At 34.6% G+C, this 23725-nt stretch overlaps 1 protein-coding gene across 6 annotated transcripts; it reads right to left on the minus strand.

Moving 5' to 3' along the window:
- Nucleotides 1-2031: 2031 nt before the first annotated feature.
- LOC143055103 (uncharacterized) lies at nucleotides 2032-23249 on the minus strand. 6 transcript variants are annotated; one of them, XM_076228248.1, is made up of 4 exons: nucleotides 23089-23249; nucleotides 20440-20537; nucleotides 7915-8045; nucleotides 2032-4158 (listed from the first exon to the last, which is right to left on the minus strand). In XM_076228248.1, exons 2-4 carry the CDS (start codon nucleotides 20519-20521, stop codon nucleotides 2266-2268), a joined length of 2106 nt encoding a protein of 701 aa, XP_076084363.1. In that variant the 5' UTR covers nucleotides 20522-20537; nucleotides 23089-23249; the 3' UTR covers nucleotides 2032-2265. The 6 variants fall into 6 exon arrangements, with proteins under 6 accessions (XP_076084363.1, XP_076084367.1, XP_076084366.1 ...); XM_076228252.1 differs by lacking the exon at nucleotides 7915-8045 and having other exon boundaries at nucleotides 23089-23247; XM_076228251.1 differs by lacking the exons at nucleotides 20440-20537; nucleotides 23089-23249 and adding an exon at nucleotides 18983-19047.
- Nucleotides 23250-23725: the final 476 nt, after the last annotated feature.

Consider the following 23725-nt stretch of genomic DNA (forward strand, 5'->3'; position numbering starts at 1 on the left):
CAGATTTTAGCTTAAATGAACGGTGACCCCATTTTTTTATTTCATTTTTCTTTTAAGTATATGATAAAGTTCATTCATGAAAAAATATAGCGAAATCCTATATTAGAAAAAAAAAATTATTTATACCCAGGAGCCCCCTTAATACAAAGAAATGTTTAATTTTTAGTTCCCATGCACTACAAAATGAATGTATCTTAAGTCACCAGTCACTGCTCACAAGCACTATGATTCAAATTAACTATAAAAATAAGATGATGTGCTATCAGTGGCTGATCCAGACATTTTCTTAAAGGTGGGGGGAGGACACTGACTGCATTTAAGGGGCCCGCGCCAGTCACACTTCTTTGATTCCCTATATAAATTACCAAATTTTCCCCACAAAGCGGGAGAGCGGGAACACCAACCCCATAAATCCGCTTCTGGGCATGATTTCTTCAGACAACTCTCCACCGAAATTGACGTCTCTCTTGCTATCTAAAATAATCAGACCCTTTTTAATCCTGAGATAAACTGATAAACGTTACGCACGCTGTTCCTACAACCCCTAGGATTTGTAACACAATCTTCGAAATTTCCTCCGCAAAACAAAATAAAAATGTTAGCAAACACGAACCACTATTAAAACAAATTCAATATATGTTTTAAATTATGTTTTTATAGCTCTTGACCATATACTAAGTAATATCTAGTATATTTGAGGATTAAAATAACAAAACTATGTGAAAAAAACGGATGTCCAACGTTACATTTACAAAAAACTGTTTTGACTCTTATGTATAGTGATCATATTTCTTATTCTCTGATCTTCCGGAAACTTGGCAGGAACAACGACATGTGTCGGTTCTTTGTGTCGTAAAAGCCGTTATTTTGCCAAATTTCATTTGACTCTGTGGCCGAATATTAATCTGGAATAAGAAAAATGTCCAACGACGTTTTTCGGTAACTTAACGACTGAAAGTAAATTTTATAAGTAGATATAGCGGAAAACGAATAAAAAGAGTAAGACAATAATAACATCTACCAAAAGTACAAATATTTGCCTCATTGTTCGTGAATTCAAATATTTCAGATTTTATAAATTCTTCTCTACACAGTCGTTTTTCAAGTGGTAGCCATTTTGTCCAAGTTGATATTTCATTTTTCAAAGCAGTTAACGCGTATTTTTAACTGATATTTCAATAAGTTATTTATAATTGATCAAAACAAAAGTTAGATACACGAAGAGTACAAATTGCCAAAATTCTTTTCTTATTAACTACATATTTGGGTCTTAAAGGAATAAATTTTTTCAACACATCACAAAACGGTAGCCATTTTGTCCAAACGTTTAAAAACGTCGAAAAATCCGAAAAACGCTTATTTCCGACGTAACATGTCCTAAAGTTTCAATTTTAAATGTTCATGATAATTAAAACAAATCGTTTGGTGAAATTTGGAAAAAGATGTTGATGGCTGCCGAAAAAAAAGAATAGTGCATGTTGCTACATGTATAGACTCTGGCCGGGAAATAGATTCGACACAGGTTAAATTTTGCAATTTTTATTGATCGTTTATAGCTTTTATCGATTTATTTAAAAGAATCGTGAAAAGGGAAATTAAATCTCATTTTTCCTGCTATTCATGTTATAACTGACAGTAATTCCTGTACTACATGTGCTAGCGAAGCCTGAACTTTTCGTCAATATTAACTTGTGCATGAAATTAAGGTAATTGAAAGACAAATCCAAAACAGCGACGAAAACTGTTTCATTGAATTAATAAAACCCGGGATTATAAGGTAAACATTATTAAATCGATTTCCACAACTTGAAGTAATTTATGATAAAATGATATCACAAAAAGAACAGAACCAGAATCAACCAACAACATATAAAAAAAACCGAATAAAACTTGCAAAAATTAATCAAAGTCAAAAACCCATCTTTGACGCCGCATTTTTAGTGTAACGTCGTGTTATAGGAACATCGTGCACAACGTTATAAGGCAAAACGAAAATTATAAGATTCAAACCACTGTAAAAAAAAACTCTAATTGAATAAAACAAACATGCGTGAGATATTATATGTATATATCTACCTCAGTGGCAACTTTATTTTGCGGATATATTTGCTGATGTTTTCACAGATTTTGTTGATATCTACAAAGTTTTTGCTGATATATACACAGTTTTTGCTGATATATACACACATTTTGTTGATATATACACACATTTTGTTGATGTTTTAACACAAGATTTGCTGATGTTCACACCTATTTTGCTAATGTTTACACAGATTTATCAACACTATGTATAGGCATAGTTTGTTGCTTTTTCTCTCGTTTCACAGTAAATTTTATAAGAGGATTCTTTTTACCACCGGGATAAAATTCATCCACTTTTATATTCTTTCCAAAGATATGTTTCATTGAATTTTTCATCGTCGGTAAATGCGAATGATCTGGTGTAAGGCCAATGTTTTTCTGTCCCTCGGGATTTGTAGAATTTGCCTTTTCCTGTCCGGGGCGTAATTTGAAATAAGAAAACGTTGGTTTTGATATGCGATCTAAGATCCACGATTCGTCTAATTCGTTAATTTTACTTAGACGTGACATTCGGAGTTCTACTAGAGCTTTCAAGTAAGCTTTTTTGTGTATGTTCGGATCTATACCGTTTTCGTACATGTTTTCTGTTGATGTCCAAAGTTCGGGGTCCTGAATCTTGCGAACTTCGTCATGTTCACCATCGTCTATTTTTCCGTCAAACATTTTTGATTGGTTAACTAGAATTTCTCGCGAACGGTCGTCATCCTCAAATTTGACCCTTTTTTCTTCGCTGTGATGTGACTGCTTAGAGTTTGTACCACCCCGGAAGCTCATATTAGATGTTCGCTTGCTGGTTTTCATTATCGGCTTTCCACAGTGTGGACAGTTACCCTGATGAGAGGAAGACCTAGCGTGAACGCACCATTTTTCGTGATCTCCAATTTTCAGACATTCTTCACATTTGACTTTAGTATAGTCAATATCCTGACAGTTGCACCAGTAATTGGCCATACTGCTTGCTGCTAATTTCTGGAGGATAAATGACGAAGACGACTGGGATAAGGCTCTTGAATCTTCGGAATTCTTTCGAGAAATTTGCGATCCTATAAGTGCCAACTCTTGATCCGATAATTTTGAATTAATACGCGAACGAGCTGGTGTTTGCACTGAATTTTCCCGTGATGCAATAGAAAAGCCATCATGGGGCAATGATTCATTATCTGACCGATGGTGGTATTTAAGGTGTCCCTCGTCTTCATTTCCGGAATCAGAAGATCTTTTCGCACCTTTTGGTCTAGAAAGACGAGAAGATGCTGGAGATACAACGCTTTCTGAATACGGCCTATGAGATTCTTGTGTTTTTTCCTCTTCATGACCACTAAAACTTTTTGGCCTAATTTCCGAATCAATATTTTCTTTGTCTTCCTCATCATTCTCACTATCATCAGTTTCGTCATTGCGCAAGTACCCATCAGCTTCCAACCATGAACGATCGCTGATAGTTGGGTTTATCTTGTACGCTTCGTTAGATCGTTTGGAAATATTTTTACCGCTATATGTACTGCTATTTTTACCGCTATTTTTCCAGTTTTGAGACGAACCCGCATTTCGACTGTTATTTCGCCAATTTTCGTTTGGATTCGATTGTCGACTGCTGTAATGGCTTTTTTGGTCGGATATTCTACTATTCCGACTGCTGCGTAGACTAGCTTGACCGGAAGTTACCGGACCAGAAGTTTTACCTTCATCGGCAAATATTGAAGGCAACTGAAATTTTGCTGATTCCCCAACGTGACTTTCCAATTGCACACCGTTTAAAACGGAAGTATCGAAATGAGTTTGTCCGTAAATTGGGACTGGTGAATACTGTTTCCCTTCTTTTCGGGACTTAACTCGGACGCTGACGCTCAACTTTAATTCTTCATCCGATAATTGTTTATTAAAATTAAAGACATCTTCCGGATGGTCGCCATCTCTACTTTCGATTAAGGTCGGATACGGGGTTTTAGGATGGTGATTACATTTATGGAAAAATCCTTTACGAAAGAGATAAGCATGAGGATGTTGATATTTCCCATCGAGATCTAAATGACTACAAATGTAGCAGACATTTTGTGGGAGTGGCTTCCTGCGTATCTGAAAAACCAATTAAGACAAATATTAGCAATGTAAAAACATACAATTAAGTCATGATAGACATTACACATCAAGAGTTATATTGCTGACAGATCTGATACGCAGCGGCGATCATAATATTATAATATTAATAATAATAATAATAATATCCTTATTTGGAGAGAATAACAACAATTCTCAATAATAATACGCATCGATCTTATCAATCTTATACGCAGCGATCTTATCAATCTTATACGCAGCGGTCTTACGCGTAGCTATCTTATACGTAGCGATCGTATATGTACGCAGCGATTCACATATACTATCTTAATATGACCCTTTTTGTGTAATCTTGAAGTACTTACAATTTATTAATCTTGAAGTACGTCAAGTGCAATTTATTAATCTTGGATTATTCACAAATTAGTAATAAGCGGAATTATTAGAATATATACACACATGAAACTAAGTTGTATCCATGACTGAAATAGAATAGAGAATGGAAACGGTCGATGGGGCTAGCAAAGAGACAACATCCCGACCAAAAAGCAGCACAAGGCCATCAATGGGTTTTCAACGCAATAAATAATAATAATGATAGTAATAATAAAGTATTTGACATAATTACCCTTGGTAGATGTAAATCCTCTGAATTTTGTGGTTTTATTCTATTTCCAAAAACACAATTATCCCTTTCAAATTGAAAGTTTTTACTTCGTTCAAGTCCAAAAATTCCTTCGAAAACCATGTTTATGTAAGTGAGATATTTTTAAGTAACCATGATTTCACAGAGATTTTAACGAGTTGTTACCGTATTGACTACTGATTGTTGGTAACAGATAGAGAATTTGAACAGTGTCCACACCTTTTGGCAACATTTCTAAAACGAGGTTATATAAGGTATATATGTATTAGACCAGCTGAATTGAGTATTTTGTCTCATTCCGTACGTGCCAAAAGAAATTACAATCGAATTTTAAAAAGAGATAAATAATTCTTAAATCAATAGATTGATAGTATATTTCTTAATAATTGATTTTCGTTCAAGTGTTGATAAAACAAAACTGTCGTTTAATGTGGTATTAAATCTAGCCCCCTAATTTTACCTCTAACATTCTACCATTTGACAGGTTTTGTTTCTGAAAAAACAATAAAATGGTCTTAAATATAATACGCAGCAAATCTATCAGACTATCGCGATTTTGAATACAATATCAGGGTTCAACTCTGTACTGTAAACCTGTATCATGTGACCCTTATCATATGACCCGTACCACAGTCTCTATAACGGTATTAAAAGATGACCCGCTATAACGGGTCGCCGTCCTAAAAGGTTTTATTCGGGTCTTTATCGCAGAGTCATCATCATACACGCCACTTAATAACAAAGAATTTAAAGATAATAGATAAAGAGCTTTTAATACAAAATGATGTATTGTTTCTCAAAGATTTACCATCTGTTTACAGAACAGAAATACTTTAAACATGAATATGGACCGTGTACATATACGTACGTGGACATCTTAGCATGTAAAACGTTTTTGTCTCTCTTTTGAAGAATCACGAAGTAGTCGAATGTATTGTTTTCTTTTAAGAAATTGTGATTTTTAATGGTCGTGATTACGAAAAAACAAGCAGACCTCAACATGAACATGGACGATGTATAATAATATACGTACATTATAACATGTAAAACGTGTTTGTCTCTCTTTTGAAGAATGACGAAGTACTCAAATGTATTGTTTCTCAAGAAATTGTCATTTTAATAGTCGTGTCTACGAAAAAAAACAGTCATCGTTTGTTTATGTGTTACATATTTGTTTTTCGTTCATTTCTAGTAAATAAATGAGGCATTTAGTTTTTTCGTTTGAATTCTTTTACGATGTCATTTCGGGGCGTTTTATAGATAACTTTGCTGAATGGGTTTTGCTCATTGTTGAATGCCATACGGTGAACTATAGTTGTTAATCTCTGAGTCATTGATTTTGGTCTCTTGTGGAGAGTTGTCTCATTGGCAATCATATTAACACAAATTATTTTTTATATTAAACATGAACATGGACGTGTATAATAATATACCTACTAAAAATTCTTTTGTCTCTTTTTTTAAGAATGGCGAAGTAATGATATACACATTGTATAAAAAAGAAGATGTGGTTTGATTGCCAAGGAGACAACTATCCACAAAAGACCAAAATGACACAAACATTAACAACTATAGGTCACCGTACGACCTACAACAATGAGCAAAGCCCATACCGCATATTTTTTGCCTCTCTTTAAGTGACTGGTGTGACACTTTAATGTATTTTTTCTTGAGATTGTCAATATTTTATTTCATGTTTACAAAATTACAATACAAACAGATTTCTAAACATGCATACGGACTGGGTACATCAGTAGAATTTATGAAATTTAGAAAAAAAGAAACTAAGACCGGATGTAAGGCTTTTTTGCTTATCTTTGCTTGGCGCTTTGAATATTTGACATTAGAGACCCGCAATATGTAATTTCTGCTTCAAGATATCTTTTAAATTTAAAAACAAAACAAAACAAAATAAATGAAATAAAATTAACAATATATAAGACGGCAATATTCATTGTAGCTTAAAACCGACCCAAAACAATATCAAGAAAAACACCTAGCCAGTGAGAATATCAAGAAAAACACCTAGCGGCCAGGGAGAATATCAATTCCCAATGCCTTTTTTCTACATTTAAAAACCAAATATTTTTTTTGTAATTTAGATGATAAAAATCAAACATGAGAATTTGGGATCAAATTAGGAACAAGAAATTGACATTTTTTGTCCTTTTAATAGCAATTAAATTTAAAACCGACATTGATGATCACATGATCAATAACTATTGTGCAAGCATTCGTCTGAGGCGAAAATCGATCAAATAAATAATTATATCATATTTTTAACATAGTGTAACGTTCGTATACTTAAGAAACGGGATCCTATTCCAAGTATACTAATAGTCAAGGTAAACTTCAATTTAATAAAGGAAATGATTTGCTTTATGATGGAAGAATTATGATCTGTTGCATATTTATCGGGGCAGCGTTGGCGAGAATTATGATCGGTTGTATGTATACCTACGGGATACCGTTTGAGAGAAAGATGATTTGTTGTATATTAACGGGTATCATGCATTAGGAACAATTATGATTGGTTGTATTCTTACGGGTTACCGTCGGGGACATTCGTGATCGGTTGTATACTTACGGGGTACCGTTGGCTGAAAAAGATGATATGTTGCATACTTACGGGGTACCGTTGGGGATAATGATAATACATTGTATGTTGCATACTTACGTGGTACCGAGTGGAAGAATGGTGATATATGTTGCATCTTACGGGATACCGTTTGGGAGAATGATGACATGCTGTATACTTGCGGGGTTCCGTTGGGGAGAATGTTATTATGCTGCATACTTACGGTGAACCGTTGGGGAGAATTGATGACATGCTGCATACTTGCGGGGTTCCGTTTGGGAGAATTTTAATATGTTGCATACTTACGGGGTGCCGTTGGGGAGAATGATAATATGTTGCATACTTACGGGATGCCGTTGGGGAGAATGATAATATGTTGCATACTTACGGGGTGCCGTTGGGGAGAATGATAATATGCTGCATACTTACGGGGTGCCGTTAGGGAGAATGATAATATGTTGCATACTTACGGGGTGCCGTTGGGGAGAATGATAATATGTTGCATACTTACGGGATACCGTTGGGGGAGAATGATATGTTGCATACTTACGGGGTACCTTTGGGGAGAATCAACATCATTGACGTTTATCAAAACTTTCAACCGACGCTGTGTTTTTCTGACGTCATATAGATCTACGTTTTCACCGGAAACTGCTGCCATTAAAGTAAGTTCCTGAGTACCTTGAATATAAAAATAAAAATCTCTTACCTCAGGAGGCAAACTGTTAACAACGTCAACAACTTCCTGTACACTGACGTAGTATGTCTTACGACGTCGTCCTAAGCCAAGGTAAACACTCATTTTGGTCTCTATGACCAGCGGTAAAATTTTTATTTTACGATATGACGGTAATATTTTCAAGGAAAAATATTGATGCATACATCCATCACTGCTACTGTTGGTTTCTATGGTAATGGAATTATTTCTTTAATAATACGAGTTCGAACAGAATTGTTGATATTTAAGGTGTGTTCGATTTTGATGAACATACGTGCACTTAACCTGATGTAATGCCACGAAGAAGAGTTTCTAGAACTCAATTCAATGTAAGTTCGATATCAAGAAAATATTCATCTCATCCTTTATAAATTCCACACAGAGTAAGCAAACTAGACTATTGAGAATAAGACTTGTGCTTGTATAATTATTCTGTAAGATAAACAATATTAAGCATATTTTCCTCCGTCTGTAAACATTTTCATTGTTGTCGAACTTTAAAATCCATCAAGATTTATACTAATTAGCATGTTTCGTATTAAAATGAAACTTTGGACTGATTGCTTAACTCAGGCTAATATATAACATTGAGTTATAACAAATATTATCATAATGTATAAAATTTGACATTCGTGGTAAAGGGTCACTGGATCTTTACAGAGATAGAAGATCTATTACAGTTTATCAATAGATATCAAGTTATGATTCTTTACCAACCTGGATCAATTTCCAAATCTTAGTATATATAAAATGTAATTGATTTATTACGTTATATATAAAAGGATGTATTGAGGTTATCGAGGTTCGTTCGTTCGTTTGTTCGTTTGTTCGATCGTTCGTTCGTTTTTTCTCTCTCTCTATATATATCTTATCCTCCTAGTATCCTTTCTTTTTTCTATCTATCTAACGTTTTACTTATCACTTTTGACTTCTAGTTCCATTTTTATCCACTTTTTCTCTTTTTTCTGATGTTTTTCCAGTTTTATTGACTTTCTTGTGAAACATCTATTTGCCTATGACACTTCTACGTATGTGTATTGTATCATCTCCCTATATCATAACAAGTTCTTCCCAAAACTTATGATGTGTTAGGCCTATATCTCTTTTTTTTTTAGGTTTTTTGTATATCCTTCTATTCTAGTTTTTATAACCTTTAAGATGTCTCCTTTTTACTCTATCTCTCGTCGTGTTCATTTGATAGTCTAAAAGTAGTCTTTCTAATCTGGCGCAATGCAATTTTAGAGATTATCTAATCTTATTTCTTTGTTCCTTATTTGATGCTCATTGAGATAGAAGACCGTCACTCACGGTGTTCCTCAATTTACACATTTTCTTCTTTAGACCCTTACTCTTTTTATTTTCACCTTTTTTTTTATTAATTTAATCATTACTTTGTTTTTTTTTAATTTGAAACCATATTTCTCTCCCTATTGTCGTATGCACTATTTGTTTCTGAATCTTTACTCTCAACAGTGCATCATTGAAAATATTGATTTGATTTTGCATTGTTGAAACCCTTCCTCCTAATAATCCCCTTCTAATCCCCTTCTATTGATCTGACTGCATTAACTTATACCGAAATGATATTGCATCGTTGAGACCCCCTCCTAAGAACCCCCTCCTATTGATCTGACTGCATTAACTTATACCGAAATGATTTTACATCGTTGTGATCCCCTTCCTTAGACCCCCTCCTAAGAACCCCCTCCTATTGATCGGACTGCATTAACTTATGACAACAAAATACCGAGGACACACAATATTTATTTTAAACACGACAATAACTTGTCAAATAAAGATTAATATCAATTTAAACAAACAAATATTTAAATAACGACCATCACATAATCAAACTGTTTCGATTTAAATACTATAAAGTGCAACGTGACTGTTTTTTGTAAACAATTGAGGCATTTTTATCAACATTAATTGATATTTTCTTATCACGATTAAGTCGCCATAAAAATATCTGTAAGTTTATTGGAAAATATAAAAATATTGATTTAAAATAAATTGGAAAATATAAAAATATTGATTTTGTATAAATCACATGTTTTTGTTGTCTCATGAAAGTAAAAAGATGTAGTAAGATTTTCAATGACAAAATTTTACACCGGAGACCTAACCAACTATACATGTCACTGTTCTGCCTTCAACAATGAACAAAAACATACCGTATAGTAAGGGAACGATCAATTGATATTCTTGGGGGATAGAAAATAGGAGGATTTTTATTATTGATTTGCTTTGCCGCGTGAAAATGTAAACTTTTGAATATAATTATTATCCGCTTTTTGTGTTTCAGAATATTGATTACCACCCTGTCATTGTCATTTTGTATGTTCAGCTCTAAGATATACTAGTAGTATAAGTACTTGTATGTTCAGCTCTAAGATATACTAGTAGTAAATGTACTTGTATGTTCAGCTCTAAGATATACTAGTAGTATATGTACTTGTATGTTCAGCTCTAAGATATACTAGTAGTATATGTACTTGTATGTTCAGCTCTAAGATATACTAGTAGTATATGTACTTGTATGTTCAGCTCTAAGATATACTAGTAGTATATGTACTTGTATGTTCAGCTCTAAGATATACTAGTAGTATATGTACTTGTATGTTCAGCTCTAAGATATACTAGTAGTATATGTACTTGTATGTTCAGCTCTAAGATAAACTAGTAGTATATGTACTTGTATGTTCAGCTCTAAGATAAACTAGTAGTACATGTTCTTGTATGTTCAGCTCTAAGATAAACTAGTAGTAAATGTACTTGTATGTTCAGCTCTAAGATATACTAGTAGTATATGTACTTGTATGTTCAGCTCTAAGATATACTAGTAGTATATGTACTTGTATGTTCAGCTCTAAGATATACTAGTAGTATATGTACTTGTATGTTCAGCTCTAAGATAAACTAGTAGTACATGTTCTTGTATGTTCAGCTCTAAGATATACTAATAGTATATGTACTTGAGATAACAATCCCATGCAAGTTTTCACACACGGCAATCTGCCACGCTAACATGACAGGTTCATATACATGAGACAACAATCAAAAGAGACGGTTCGTGTTAATGAGAGAGCAATGTAATCAAATGGTTAATGAACCTAAAGAGGTGCACACATGGAATGGTATATAAACTTAGAAAGATGAACAGGTGAATATAGTCCATGAATCTGGAAAGACGAACAGATGAAATAAAATCAATGTATCTGGAAAGACGAACAGATGACATATAATCAATGCACCTGGAAAGACGAAAAGATAAAATATATTCAATGAACATGGGGAGACGAACAGATGAAATAGTCCATGAACCTTGAAAGACTACAGATGGAATAGTCCATGAACCTGGAAATACGAACAGATGAAACAGTCAATGAACCTGGAAAGACGAAAAGACGACATAGTTCACGAACCCTGAAACAGGAACAGATGAAATAGTCCATGAACCTGGAAAGACGAACAGATGAAATAGGTCATGAACCTGGAAAGAGGAACAGACAAAATAGTTCATGAACCTGGAAAGAAGAACAGACAAAATAGTTCATGAACCTGGAAAGAAGAACAGACAAAATAGGTCATGAACCTGGAAAGAAGAACAGACAAAATAGTTCATGAACCTGGAAAGACGAACAGGTGAAAAGCGAGAAAGCGATGAAAAGAAATTGTTCATGTACATCAGACAACAATCACAATAAGTGGTCCCTGATCCTGCAACGACGACCAACTGAAATGGTTCACGTTCATAACGCAACGATCAAAAGATTCATATACACGAGTGAAATTGTTCACGTACATAACACAACAATCACATGGTGCATATACACGAGTGAAATGGTTCACTAACAAAACACAACGATCAAATGATTCACGAATGAAATGGTTCATGTACATAACACAACAATCAAATGATTAATATAATTTGATTGATTGATTGGTTGTTGGTTTTTAACGCTACTTTTAAGCGCCACTTTTGGGTTATTTTGTGGCGACCAGTTTTTATTGGTTGAGGAAGCCGAAGTACCCGGAAAAACCACAGACCTTCGATAGGAAAACTGAAAATCCTAGGCAATTGAGATTGAAGTCGAGTCGTTTAGGGAGTATAATGTACCTGATATAAAATGATCACATACAAACAGCATCGGTAAGCATAGATTGATTGATTGATTGGTTGATTGATTGATTGATCGTGTAACAACTCAATCAAAAATGGCGAGTTTAAGCTACCACAACATTGCACTGTCATATATATAGGTAGTATATATTTGGGGAAAGATCTTGATATATGAAATAACGATTTATAATTACTTACGAAAATATCTCCAAAAATGTTGACACTTATTACAAAGTTTTAACGTAGGAGGTATGTAATTATTCTTGTAGTACCCTGATATAGGCGGTAAATAATCGTCACTGTAAGAAGTCCTGTCAGTATCAGGTTTGGTGTCGAACTTGGGTGAGGTACGAGATACCCAGAATTCATTGTGTGCGTGTTTTGACACTGATGCTTTGGTGTCGGACTTCGGTGAGGTGAGAGATGCGCTGAATTCATTGTGTTCGTGTTTGACCACAGGTGCTGTACGGGTCTGACGGTTTATTTTAGGTAATCTTATTCGCGGAAGATTTGGTCCCTCGGGAGCAGTAAGCATTTGTCGTTTGATAGTTTTTTTCACAGTTTTTGACAGATTTTCTGTCGGGTCCATGTTTGTATTATTTCTTTTCAATCACGGTTATTCTTATAGTGGCGTAATTAATGTAACCGTGTTATCGATTCACATTTATGTAATATTTAAAATAGTTATTAAGTAGCTCCTTTGTTTTCAGTTCAAACTTCACATTTTGGACTCTTATCGTTGTCTTTCTCGATATATTTATTGATAAATTCGCACATATGTATCCGGTCAGCTATCGAGCTGTATGTTGATTGTACAATATTTAACACATATGTATCTGGTCAGCTATTGAGTTATTTCTTAACTATATATTAAATCGCACATATGTATCAGGTCAGCTATTGAGCAGTTCGATAATGATATAATATCAAACACATATGTATCTGGTCAATTATTGAGTTATTTGTTGACTAAATAATCAATTAATTTCCTACATGTGTATTAAGTCGACTATTGAGCTATTTGTTCATCATATAATATTTCGCACATATGTATCCGGTCAGCTATTGAGCTGTTTGTTCATTATATAACATCTCGCACACGTATCTACTATCTAGCCGGCTATTGAGTTATTTGTTCATTATATAATATTTCCCACATATGTATCCGGTCAGCTATTGAGCTATTTGTTCATTATATAATATCTCGCACACGTATCTACTATCTAGCCGGCTATTGAGTTATTTGTTCATTATATAATATTTCCCACATATGTATCCGGTCAGCTATTGAGCTATTTGTTCATTATATAATATCTCGCACACGTATCTACTATCTAGCCGGCTATTGAGTTATTTGTTCATTACATAATATTTCGCACATATGTATCCGGTCAGCTATTGAGCTATTTGTTCATTATATAATATTTCGCACACTTATATCTACTATCTAGTCGGTTATTGAGCTAAATGTTCATTATATAATATTTTACACATAAGTATCCGGTCACTTAGCTATCGAGCTATTCGTTAATTATATAGTATTTCGCACATATGTATCCAGTCGGCTAATAAGCTATTTGTTCATTCTATAATATTTCGAACCAATACAGTCGATGTATATACCCGGCATATAATGTAGTAGTATAAAGAATTAAACATGAACGTTCAACTTTATTTTATCTAACATTTCAACTTTTCAATATAAATAAGACCACCTAGCGTAGAAACTTTGTATCGTTCATATAACAAGATAGTTCTTCCTAAATCATTCATTTATATTGTTGACAGGAACGTTTCGGTCTTTGGATATCTTGTAGGGGGGTAATTCAAGTTTGTGTAATAAGTGATTAAAATCAGTTCATTTTTGTTTAAAGACTGGTTAATTTATCTGCTATCTTTAGTTAAACGTCTATTTATGATAAAACACTTGTTTTAAAGCATGTGAACATTTAGTTAAGATCAGAACTATATACACTCCGTCAGGACAAAGTGTTTAAACTCACCAGGCTGAACAATACATTTTACAAACTGTCACGTATGGCTGGTTTTCACATTTGCAATTTTACATTTCACCTACAGGTCAGATCAGAATTAATGAATTAATTTGATTTTTTTAAATGTTTGGCCGTAAACAGAAATTAGACAACAGTGCCCGGCACAGTATAGTTGGTGACATGACAAAATGTCCTGCGCAGTATAATAAATTAGTGACCGGTGCATTATAGTCACATCAGTCCCGGCGCGGAATAGACATCTGCCCGGTGCGGTATAATGACATGCTATCCGTGTCCGTCGCGGTATGGTGACATCCAGGGGGTGACATCCGTCCCTATGTTGTACAAAGCCATAAGTTGCCAACGCAGAATAGTAACATCAGTGTTTAAAGCAGAATGATTACATCAGTGTCTATCGCGGTAAAGTGACATTGCCCGATGCGATATAGTGACAAATCACCCGACGCAGTATAGTAACACCAGTGTCCGGTGGAATATAGTGACATCAGTAGTGATATCAGTGCCAGACACGGTATAATATAGTGACATCAGTAGTGATATCGGTGCCAGGCACGGTGGAATATAGTGACATCAGTAGTGATATCAGTGCCAGACACGGTATAATGACGCAGTATAGTAACACCAGTGTCCGGTGGAATATAGTGACATTAGTAGTGATATCAGTGCCAGACACGGTGGAATATAGTGACATCAGTAGTGATATCAGTGCCAGACACGGTATAATGACGCAGTATAGTAACACCAGTGTCCGGTGGAATATAGTGACATTAGTAGTGATATCAGTGCCAGACACGGTGGAATATAGTGACATCAGTAGTGATATCAGTGCCAGGCACGGTATAATGACGCAGTATAGTAACACCAGTGTCCGGTGGAATATAGTGACATTAGTAGTGATATCAGTGCCAGACACGGTGGAATATAGTGACATCAGTAGTGATATCAGTGCCAGACACGGTATAGTGACATCAGTAGTGATGTCAGTGCCAGACACGGTATAGTGACATCAGTAGTGATATCAGTGCCAGACACGGTGGAATATAGTGACATCAGTAGTGATATCAGTGCCAGACACGGTATAGTGACATCAGTAGTGATGTCAGTGCCAGACACGGTATAGTGACATCAGTAGTGATATCAGTGCCAGACACGGTGGAATATAGTGACATCAGTCGTGATATCAGTGCCAGACACGGTATAAAGTATCTTTAGTTGTGTTGATTGAGTGCTGAATAGTAATGAAAGGAGAAGAATATGTTATTATGAATAAATCTTTTTTTTAATTTTTGTTGGTTGGCTTCGTTCAAACAGTTTCAACTAGGCTATATATTGATGATAACTCGGCCATATGACTTATCTGAATAAAGCTAAAAATTATCATAAGCTTTAAAATGAATTGTAGGGTGTTCAAATAAATATATCCGGTAAAAAAATCATTCATAAAAAACTCCTTATAGAAATGAATGGAAATTTACAGAAGGCTGCATAAGAATATATATATATACTGACTACGTCAATGGAATTGTTCAATGTGACATTTTCTGCATGTAAGGTGAAATTATTTACGAGTTACGCCTCTATAATACTATTATTGCTTGTCATTTTAAGATTGCATTTTGCCTTTTGTAACTCTTAAATTATCAAAACTTTTGAATACGTTTATGTTAACTTTCGCGTTCCATCAGAAGATAGAACTAATTTGGACGCTGAAGAATGACTAAAGTCTATTGGCACAATTTTTATGAAGACAAATGTCATGTGGTCGTGTTACATGTCAACATTCTTGTTCATAGTCAAGATAACACTTATCTTATTTTTAAAGTACCATCCATTGTCTTGTGTTTGTTTGTTCACAACCAAGAATATATAGGAGGGTGTACATGGTGTTAAATGATATAGAAATAATTTAAAGAGACAGATGAGCCAAACAATACAGAATTCAAGAACCATTCCTTCAATACCCTCAAAAAGCTATCATCTCAAATTTGGCGTCAAATGTTCTTTAATTATTTATTTAAATTATTATGTTATTTCGCTTCATAAAATTTAAAAAGGTTTATTAAGTTTTTGATTTTTTGCGTGTAAATGAACAATCATTTGATATAAGTGGATTGGGACGGGATAGGGCTGTTCTAATGGCATATTTAACTTTCTGCATTTTTTTGACAAAATATTAATATCATTGAGTGATTGGTGGTATCTTTACATCCAGCGACTAACATGACAGACATCTAACGACTAACATGATAGATATCCAGCGACTAACATGACAGACATCTAACGACTAACATGACAGACATCTAACGACTAACATGATAGATATCCAGCGACTAACATGACAGACATCCAGCGACTAGCATGACATACATCCAGCGACTAACATGACAGACATCCAGCGGCGACTAACATGACATACATCCACCGAATAACATTACATACATCCAGCGACTAACATGATAGATATCCAGCGACTAACATGACAGACATCCAGCGACTAATATTACAGAAATCCAGCGACTAACATGATAGATATCTAGCGATTTACATGACAGACATCGTGCGATCGACTAACATGACAGATATCAAACAACAGGACAGACATCCAGTGGCTAAAATGACATATATCCAGCAACTAACATGACAGACATACAGCGACTAACATGACAGACATACAGCGACTAACATAACAGACATCCAGCGACTTACATGACAGACATACAGCAACTTACATGACAGACATCGAGAGATCGACCGACAAGACATATATCCAGCGGCTAACATGACAGACAGCCAGCGGCTTACATGACAGACAACATGGCAGACAACATGAAAGACATCCAGCGACTAACATGACAGACATCCAGCGACTAACATGACAGACGTCCAGCGACCAACATGACAGAAATCCAGCGACTCACATGGCAGACATCCAGCGACTAACATGACAGACATCAGGCGACTAACATGACAGACATCCAGTGACTAACATGACAGACATCCAGCGACTTACATAACAGACATCCAGTGACTAACACGACAGACATCCAGCGACAACACGACAGACATCAAGCGACTAACATGAAAGACATCCAACAACTAACATGACAGAAATCCAGCAATTAACATGACAGAAATCCAGCGAATAACATAACAGACATACAGCGACTAACATTACATACATAAAGCGACTAACATGACAGACATACAGCGACTAACATGACAGACATCAGGCGACTAAAGTGACAGATATCCAGCGACTAACATAACAGACATACAGCAACTAAGATATACAACGACTAACATGGCAGATATTCCAGCGACTAACATGACAGAAATCCAGCGACTAACATAACATACATCCAGCGACTAACATGACAGACATCCAGCGACTAACATGACATACATACAGCGACAAACATGACAGACATCAGGCGACTAAAATGACAGATATCCAGCGACTAACATAACAGACATACAGCAACTAACATGACAGATATACAACGACTAACATGGCAGATATTCCAGCGACTAACATGACAGACATCCAGCGACTTACATGGCATACACACAGCGACTAACATGACATACTTACAGCGACTGACATGACAGATATACAGCGACTAACATAACAGACATACAGCAACTAACATAACAGACATACAGCGACTAACATGGCGGATATCCAGCACTAAAATAACAGATATCCAGCGACTAACATAACATACATCTAGCGACTAACATGACAGACATCCAGCGACTAACATGACATACATACAGCGACTAACATGACAGACATCAGGCGACTAAAATGACAGATATCCAGCGACTAATATGACAGATATCCTGCTACTAGCATGAAAGGCATCTAGCGACTAGCATAACAGACATCCAGCGAGTATGGTTACAGATATCCAATGACTAACATGACAGACATCCAGCGACTTACATGACAGACATCCAGCGACTTACATGCCAGACATATTGCGACTAATATGACAGACATCAGCGACTAACACTCAGATAAAGGAATCCGTCTCTATTTACAATCGGTTTTTTAGGTGCAGTTCCAGGATTTCTTGTTAGGGGAATTCATTGTTGTGCTCGGTGGGACTCATCATTCTGACACAAAAATTGTTGTAATTTAATTTTTTCTTTTTTTTTCTTTTTGAGTCTTTAAGGGGGTTTAAACCATGTCTGAATCCGCGCTTGAATGTTGTTCAAATCAATTTCTTTTTAGAATGTGGAAAAAAACGATCGGTTTGCATTGGTACAGAATATATGATTTACAGTCTTTTATAAAGACCCTCCTGATGTTGCTACGATTCCTTGCCTAACTGAATGCCCATTCCTCTCCACAAAAGCACAAAAGAAAACCAAAGAAAGAAAAATGCATAAATTTAAAACTCGCAGGGTAAAATCTTTTTTGTTATTTTTAGAGACGGATTTTTTTCCATTCTCCAAAAATAAAGTTTAACGAATGAAATGAAATCAATAAACAAACACATTTAATTAATATAATAAATCTCAGAATTAAAGAGGAATTAAATGTTAAATAAACCGATTTATAAACTTGAGGACACCTAATCATACCTGCACGGCAACAAAGTGCATCTTTAAAAAATAAATTAAAAAAAGATAATAAAATGTTCCTTTAAAAAGAATCCATTAAAAATCTTAAGCTTAAAGTTTTCTATCGAATGATATGTAGGATTGCTGCATGCGTTTGACGTTGAAATATAAAATTTAAGTTGACAAAGCTTACCTGGTTAATACCACCGTCCCTTTGTTACCCCTAAGCTAATACCGCCTTCCTATTGTAACCCTAAAGTGTTAAGAGCTGGTTTATAAGTTATATGACCATATATTAATATTTAACTTTATATACCGGGTCTATAAACAATATAGAATAAATATCAAATCAGCTTATCCCAGAATGTTTGTTTTTCATATTAACGTTACTTATAGAGAAGGTAGAACTAATCCCACCTCCAACACTCGGAACGTTACAGTGTGGTTCGGGAAAATGAACTTCCAGCACCCTATATAAACCTCGAATACTTTTAAATTCTCAATTTTGATTTTCAAGGTCTGTTTTTAAACTGTTTTAATTTAGCCTCGTGGATGAGTCTCTTCTAGACGAAATACGAAACTAGCGTACCAAATGTTAATCCTGGTATCTACAATGAGTTTATTTAATCTTATGGTGAGCTTGACTATGATATGCCCCACCTTAAATAGAAGAGAGTTATTTTTTTCCGATCTTTGCGTCCGTCCATAATTATCCCATCTGTCCGAGAGAAAAAAAATATTTGAAAGTTTTTGTTGAGGGTAGATAACCATGAGACTGTCTTCACATCAATCGGAGACTTACTACATATGATCATAACGATGTGAAATTCTACTTTTTTACACTAAATTGATACCAGTATCCGTAGTTAAAACTAAAAGGCAAATAGAAAGAGTTGGTCCTGTTTTATTTCATGAAAAGGAATGGCCAAGGTTAATACGAGTTCCTTGTCTTATGGAGGATAATCGTAAAAAAAAATTGGCTCCGTTTAAAAAAAACCCTCTGAAACTGACATTAATAAGATGCTTGATTTCTTGATTGACAATATGTATCAGTTACGTTTGGAGGACGTGTTTTTCAACAAACAATCGCTATTCCCAATGGAACCAACTGTGCTCCTCTACGATAAGGGGAGTTTTTAACGACCTTGACTACAAATGAGGGCCTTACAAGACTTGTTCCTTTATTTATATGAGACTGATGTCATACCGGAACTTCTTAGGAAGAAAGAAAATATATTAGGCGAAAGGCAAGCGCCAAACACACAGAATACTAAAGACGATCCCTATTAGACTTAATTCTAGTATCTATATTACGGAAAACAGATCTGGCATTTTATACACTTTACATAGAAATTTCTTCAAACAATAATATTCTAATAAGATATAGGTTGATTAAAGTTCAGTGGCAAATATTTCATGCATGTTCAGGACTAGGACAGTTATATAATTTGTCCATTAGAACGAGATTTATGAGTTTTAGCTGTGGTAGACCTACTTAGCAATAATATATAAGCATATACTAAAATGATTTATTCGATTTCAACTATGAGAAAGAAAGAGTGAGAGAGAGTTGTAGGGTAGTTCCGACCTTTAATGTTATACATGTTTAGTATATCATGTCGGTATTTTATGTTTGGTCAGTAAATTTACCAGAGTTATCTTCCTTGATTGGTGCATACTGGACAGCTAGCGAGGTATCCTCCTTAATGGATGAATTCTCTACAGCTAACATTTTGTGTTTGTTACTCCTAAAAGAAGAAAAAAATGTCGATGAATTAAAACACAGTGAAAATATTTTTTTCCTATAAATCTGAATATATATACATGTATAGTAGTATATAAAACTAGTAGTCTGTTGTTATTTATGTATTATTGTCATTTTGTTTATTTTCTTTGGTTACATCTTCTGACATCAGACTCGGACTTCTCTTGAACTGAATTTTAATGTTCGTATTGTTATGCGTTTACTTTTCTACATTGGCTAGAGGTATAGGGGGAGGGTTGAGATCTCACAAACATGTTTAACCCCGCCGCATCTTTGCGCCTGTCCCAAGTCAGGAGCCTCTGGCCTTTGTTAGTCTTGTATTATTTTAATTTTAGTTTCTTGTGTACAATTTGGAAATTAGTATGGCGTTCATTATCACTGAACTAGTATATATTTGTTATGGGGCCAGTTGAAGGACGCCTCCGGGTGCGGGAATTTCTCGCTACATTGAAGACCTGTTGGTGACCTTCTGCAGTTGTCTGCTCTATGGTCAGGTTGTTGTCTCTTTGGCACATTCCCCATTTCCAATCTCAATTTTATAGTAGCATATAAAGTTAAGCCATTTCAATTGATATTTTACAGTGTGTCTTTCTATGTTGTAATGTTACACTTCTATTCAAGGTTAGGGTGAAGGTTGGCGTCTGTTAAAACGTTTATACAAGCTGCATTTGTCAGTACCACCTTTTCTTATTCAGGTACCCGTTGTTCAGTGGTTGTCATATGTTGGTTTGATTCATAAGACTTATTGTTTCTCGTTTTTATTTTTATGGATTATAACGTTGGTTTTCCAATTAGTCATTTTGGAACACTGGGTCCTTTTTAGATTGCTGTTGGTGTGCGCTAATGCTCCGTGTTGAAGGTCGTACTTTGATCTATAATTTTTAACTTTTTACACATTATGACTTGGATGGAAAGATGTCTCATTAACACTCATACCACATCTTCTTATTTATATATATTTAGCATTTGTCAGTGCTTAGCTATCATGTTTTTATAAAGAGGACGACAATAGAACAATACATTCATCGGTTATTTTAAGGAATCTACTCATTAATTTTGTCCTATGTGACAGAAAAAGGGCAACTATTCCATCCTTTATCCATGAACCTACAATCTGTCTTTGTTCGGAGGGCTACGCTTATGTAAACAATTGACTCACGTCTTTTATTTGTGAGATAATTAACAATAAAAAAGTAATGATACAAAAAGTAATGATATTTGTCACCTGGAAATGGGAATGTTATGGGTGTTTTTGAAGAAACCATCTCTTTATATAGTTGTTTTTATAAACCACGTAATTATCGACGACAACTATTCTTAAATGGAATCATTAAAAAAAACTCACAATTTATTATTTTCTGGATTTTAAGAATCACAATACGGTGACAAGTGTGGAGAGATGAAGAGAAGTCACCCGAGGTTAGCTGATTGTTATGTTAGCTGATACGATTCCTTATCAATGGCTAAACTCACAGGTATGTTCGTACCATGTTTCTATGGTAATTCGTCAAATTTGAGAGAAAGAAAAAAAAATCACCATTGTATTCTATTTGTTTTCCGGTGCCTTAAAAACGCATACAAACAACACAGTGGAGTGATGGACTAATCGAATCTGAAAATGATTCTGAAAATGCCGTGTAATAATGAGACCCCTCATGGTGGTGTCCAAGGATTCTCATAATCATACATTTTCGACCAATATAATCACATAATCATAAATTTTCGACCAATATAATGACTGTCATAAATTTTCGGCCAATATGGTCACATAATCATTAATATTTATTTAATAAATAATAAAAAAAACCCACAGTCTTAGATTATCAAATAGTCATGAAATATTTGGTCTGGTAATCAAATAGTCACTTTAAAAACGGCAAAGTACTCACATAAACCAAAAATCCCAGGAGAAGGCTCAATAATTCATATCAATAATAAAATGAAAAACAAGATAATCTAATCCCTGGAATGTGGTAGAAAATTGATATTCTTATTTGAAACAAGTTTTATATTGCTGTTTAAAATCATTTAAAGTGTTTTATGATCTATTTGGAGTTTTTTAATTGCAATTTTGTTGCGTTTATAATTGCTTTGTCAATATGTGCATACTAGTAAACAAACACATGGGAAATATAATATTTTGTACTGTCGATATTTCTAATGCTCGGATTTAAGAAATGAAATCAAATATAACGATTGAATATCAGAAATTGGAAAAAATCTTTACATTTAGTTATATGATCTGCAAAAACGTTTTGGTAATTGAAAGTTTGTATCAAGTATCTTAATTTTATACATTTTCTTTGTTTTAATTTTTTCTTAGAGAAAAGGGGGAGGGTCATTGTTTTCCATGAACGAAGAAAACCTCTTCGAGTCGTTTATTAAAAATAAAATATGTGAAATTACCATGGAAACACTATTTGAATTAAAAGAAACAAACCCCCTTTTCCTTGTTACTACAAGATGTTATTTTGATATTAAGTCTAATAAATAAAACGGTAGAAAAAACTGCCAAATGTATCTTATTGTCATACCTGCAAGTTAAGCCGATTACTCCAATATAACATAAATAAATAGATTCACTGATTTACTGAACACCTCCATAACTCAATAGATGCATCTCTCAAGATGATAATCCTGTGATATTGCATTCTGTTTCCCTGCCTAAATATCCCAAAACTTTATTACTTTCTTATTTTCATTCAAAAGGTGTATTACTCTTTGTTAATTACAAGTTAATCCAGGTGTCCTAGTACAACGCGTCAATATCGACCTTTAGAAAAAGATTAAAAAACAACAGAGTCGCTAAGGAAAGGAATACCAATGAACCAAACACAATCATACCGTACCTTTACCCCTGATCATCGAACCCCACCCGAAACTACCACAAAAAAAAAAAAAAAAAAAAATGGATAGGAAAAAAATTAATAACAACCGATACAATCTGTTATAGTAATGAATGTTGACAATGAAACAGGTCTGTATATTTCTATAATTAGAAATTAACTTAACTTTAGAATTATGAAAAGGGGGGGGGGGGGGGTAAGTTAATGCACACTATACACATGAACCTAACATTCCTAACGTTGTATAGTCTGGAACTGAATGTGAAATAATTTATAAGTATATTAACCAAAGAGTTACACAAATTACAATTATGACCAGCTATTG

This window comes from Mytilus galloprovincialis, chromosome 12 (assembly GCF_965363235.1).
Source record: "Mytilus galloprovincialis chromosome 12, xbMytGall1.hap1.1, whole genome shotgun sequence".
In the NCBI taxonomy this organism is placed as follows: Eukaryota; Metazoa; Mollusca; class Bivalvia; order Mytilida; family Mytilidae; genus Mytilus; species Mytilus galloprovincialis.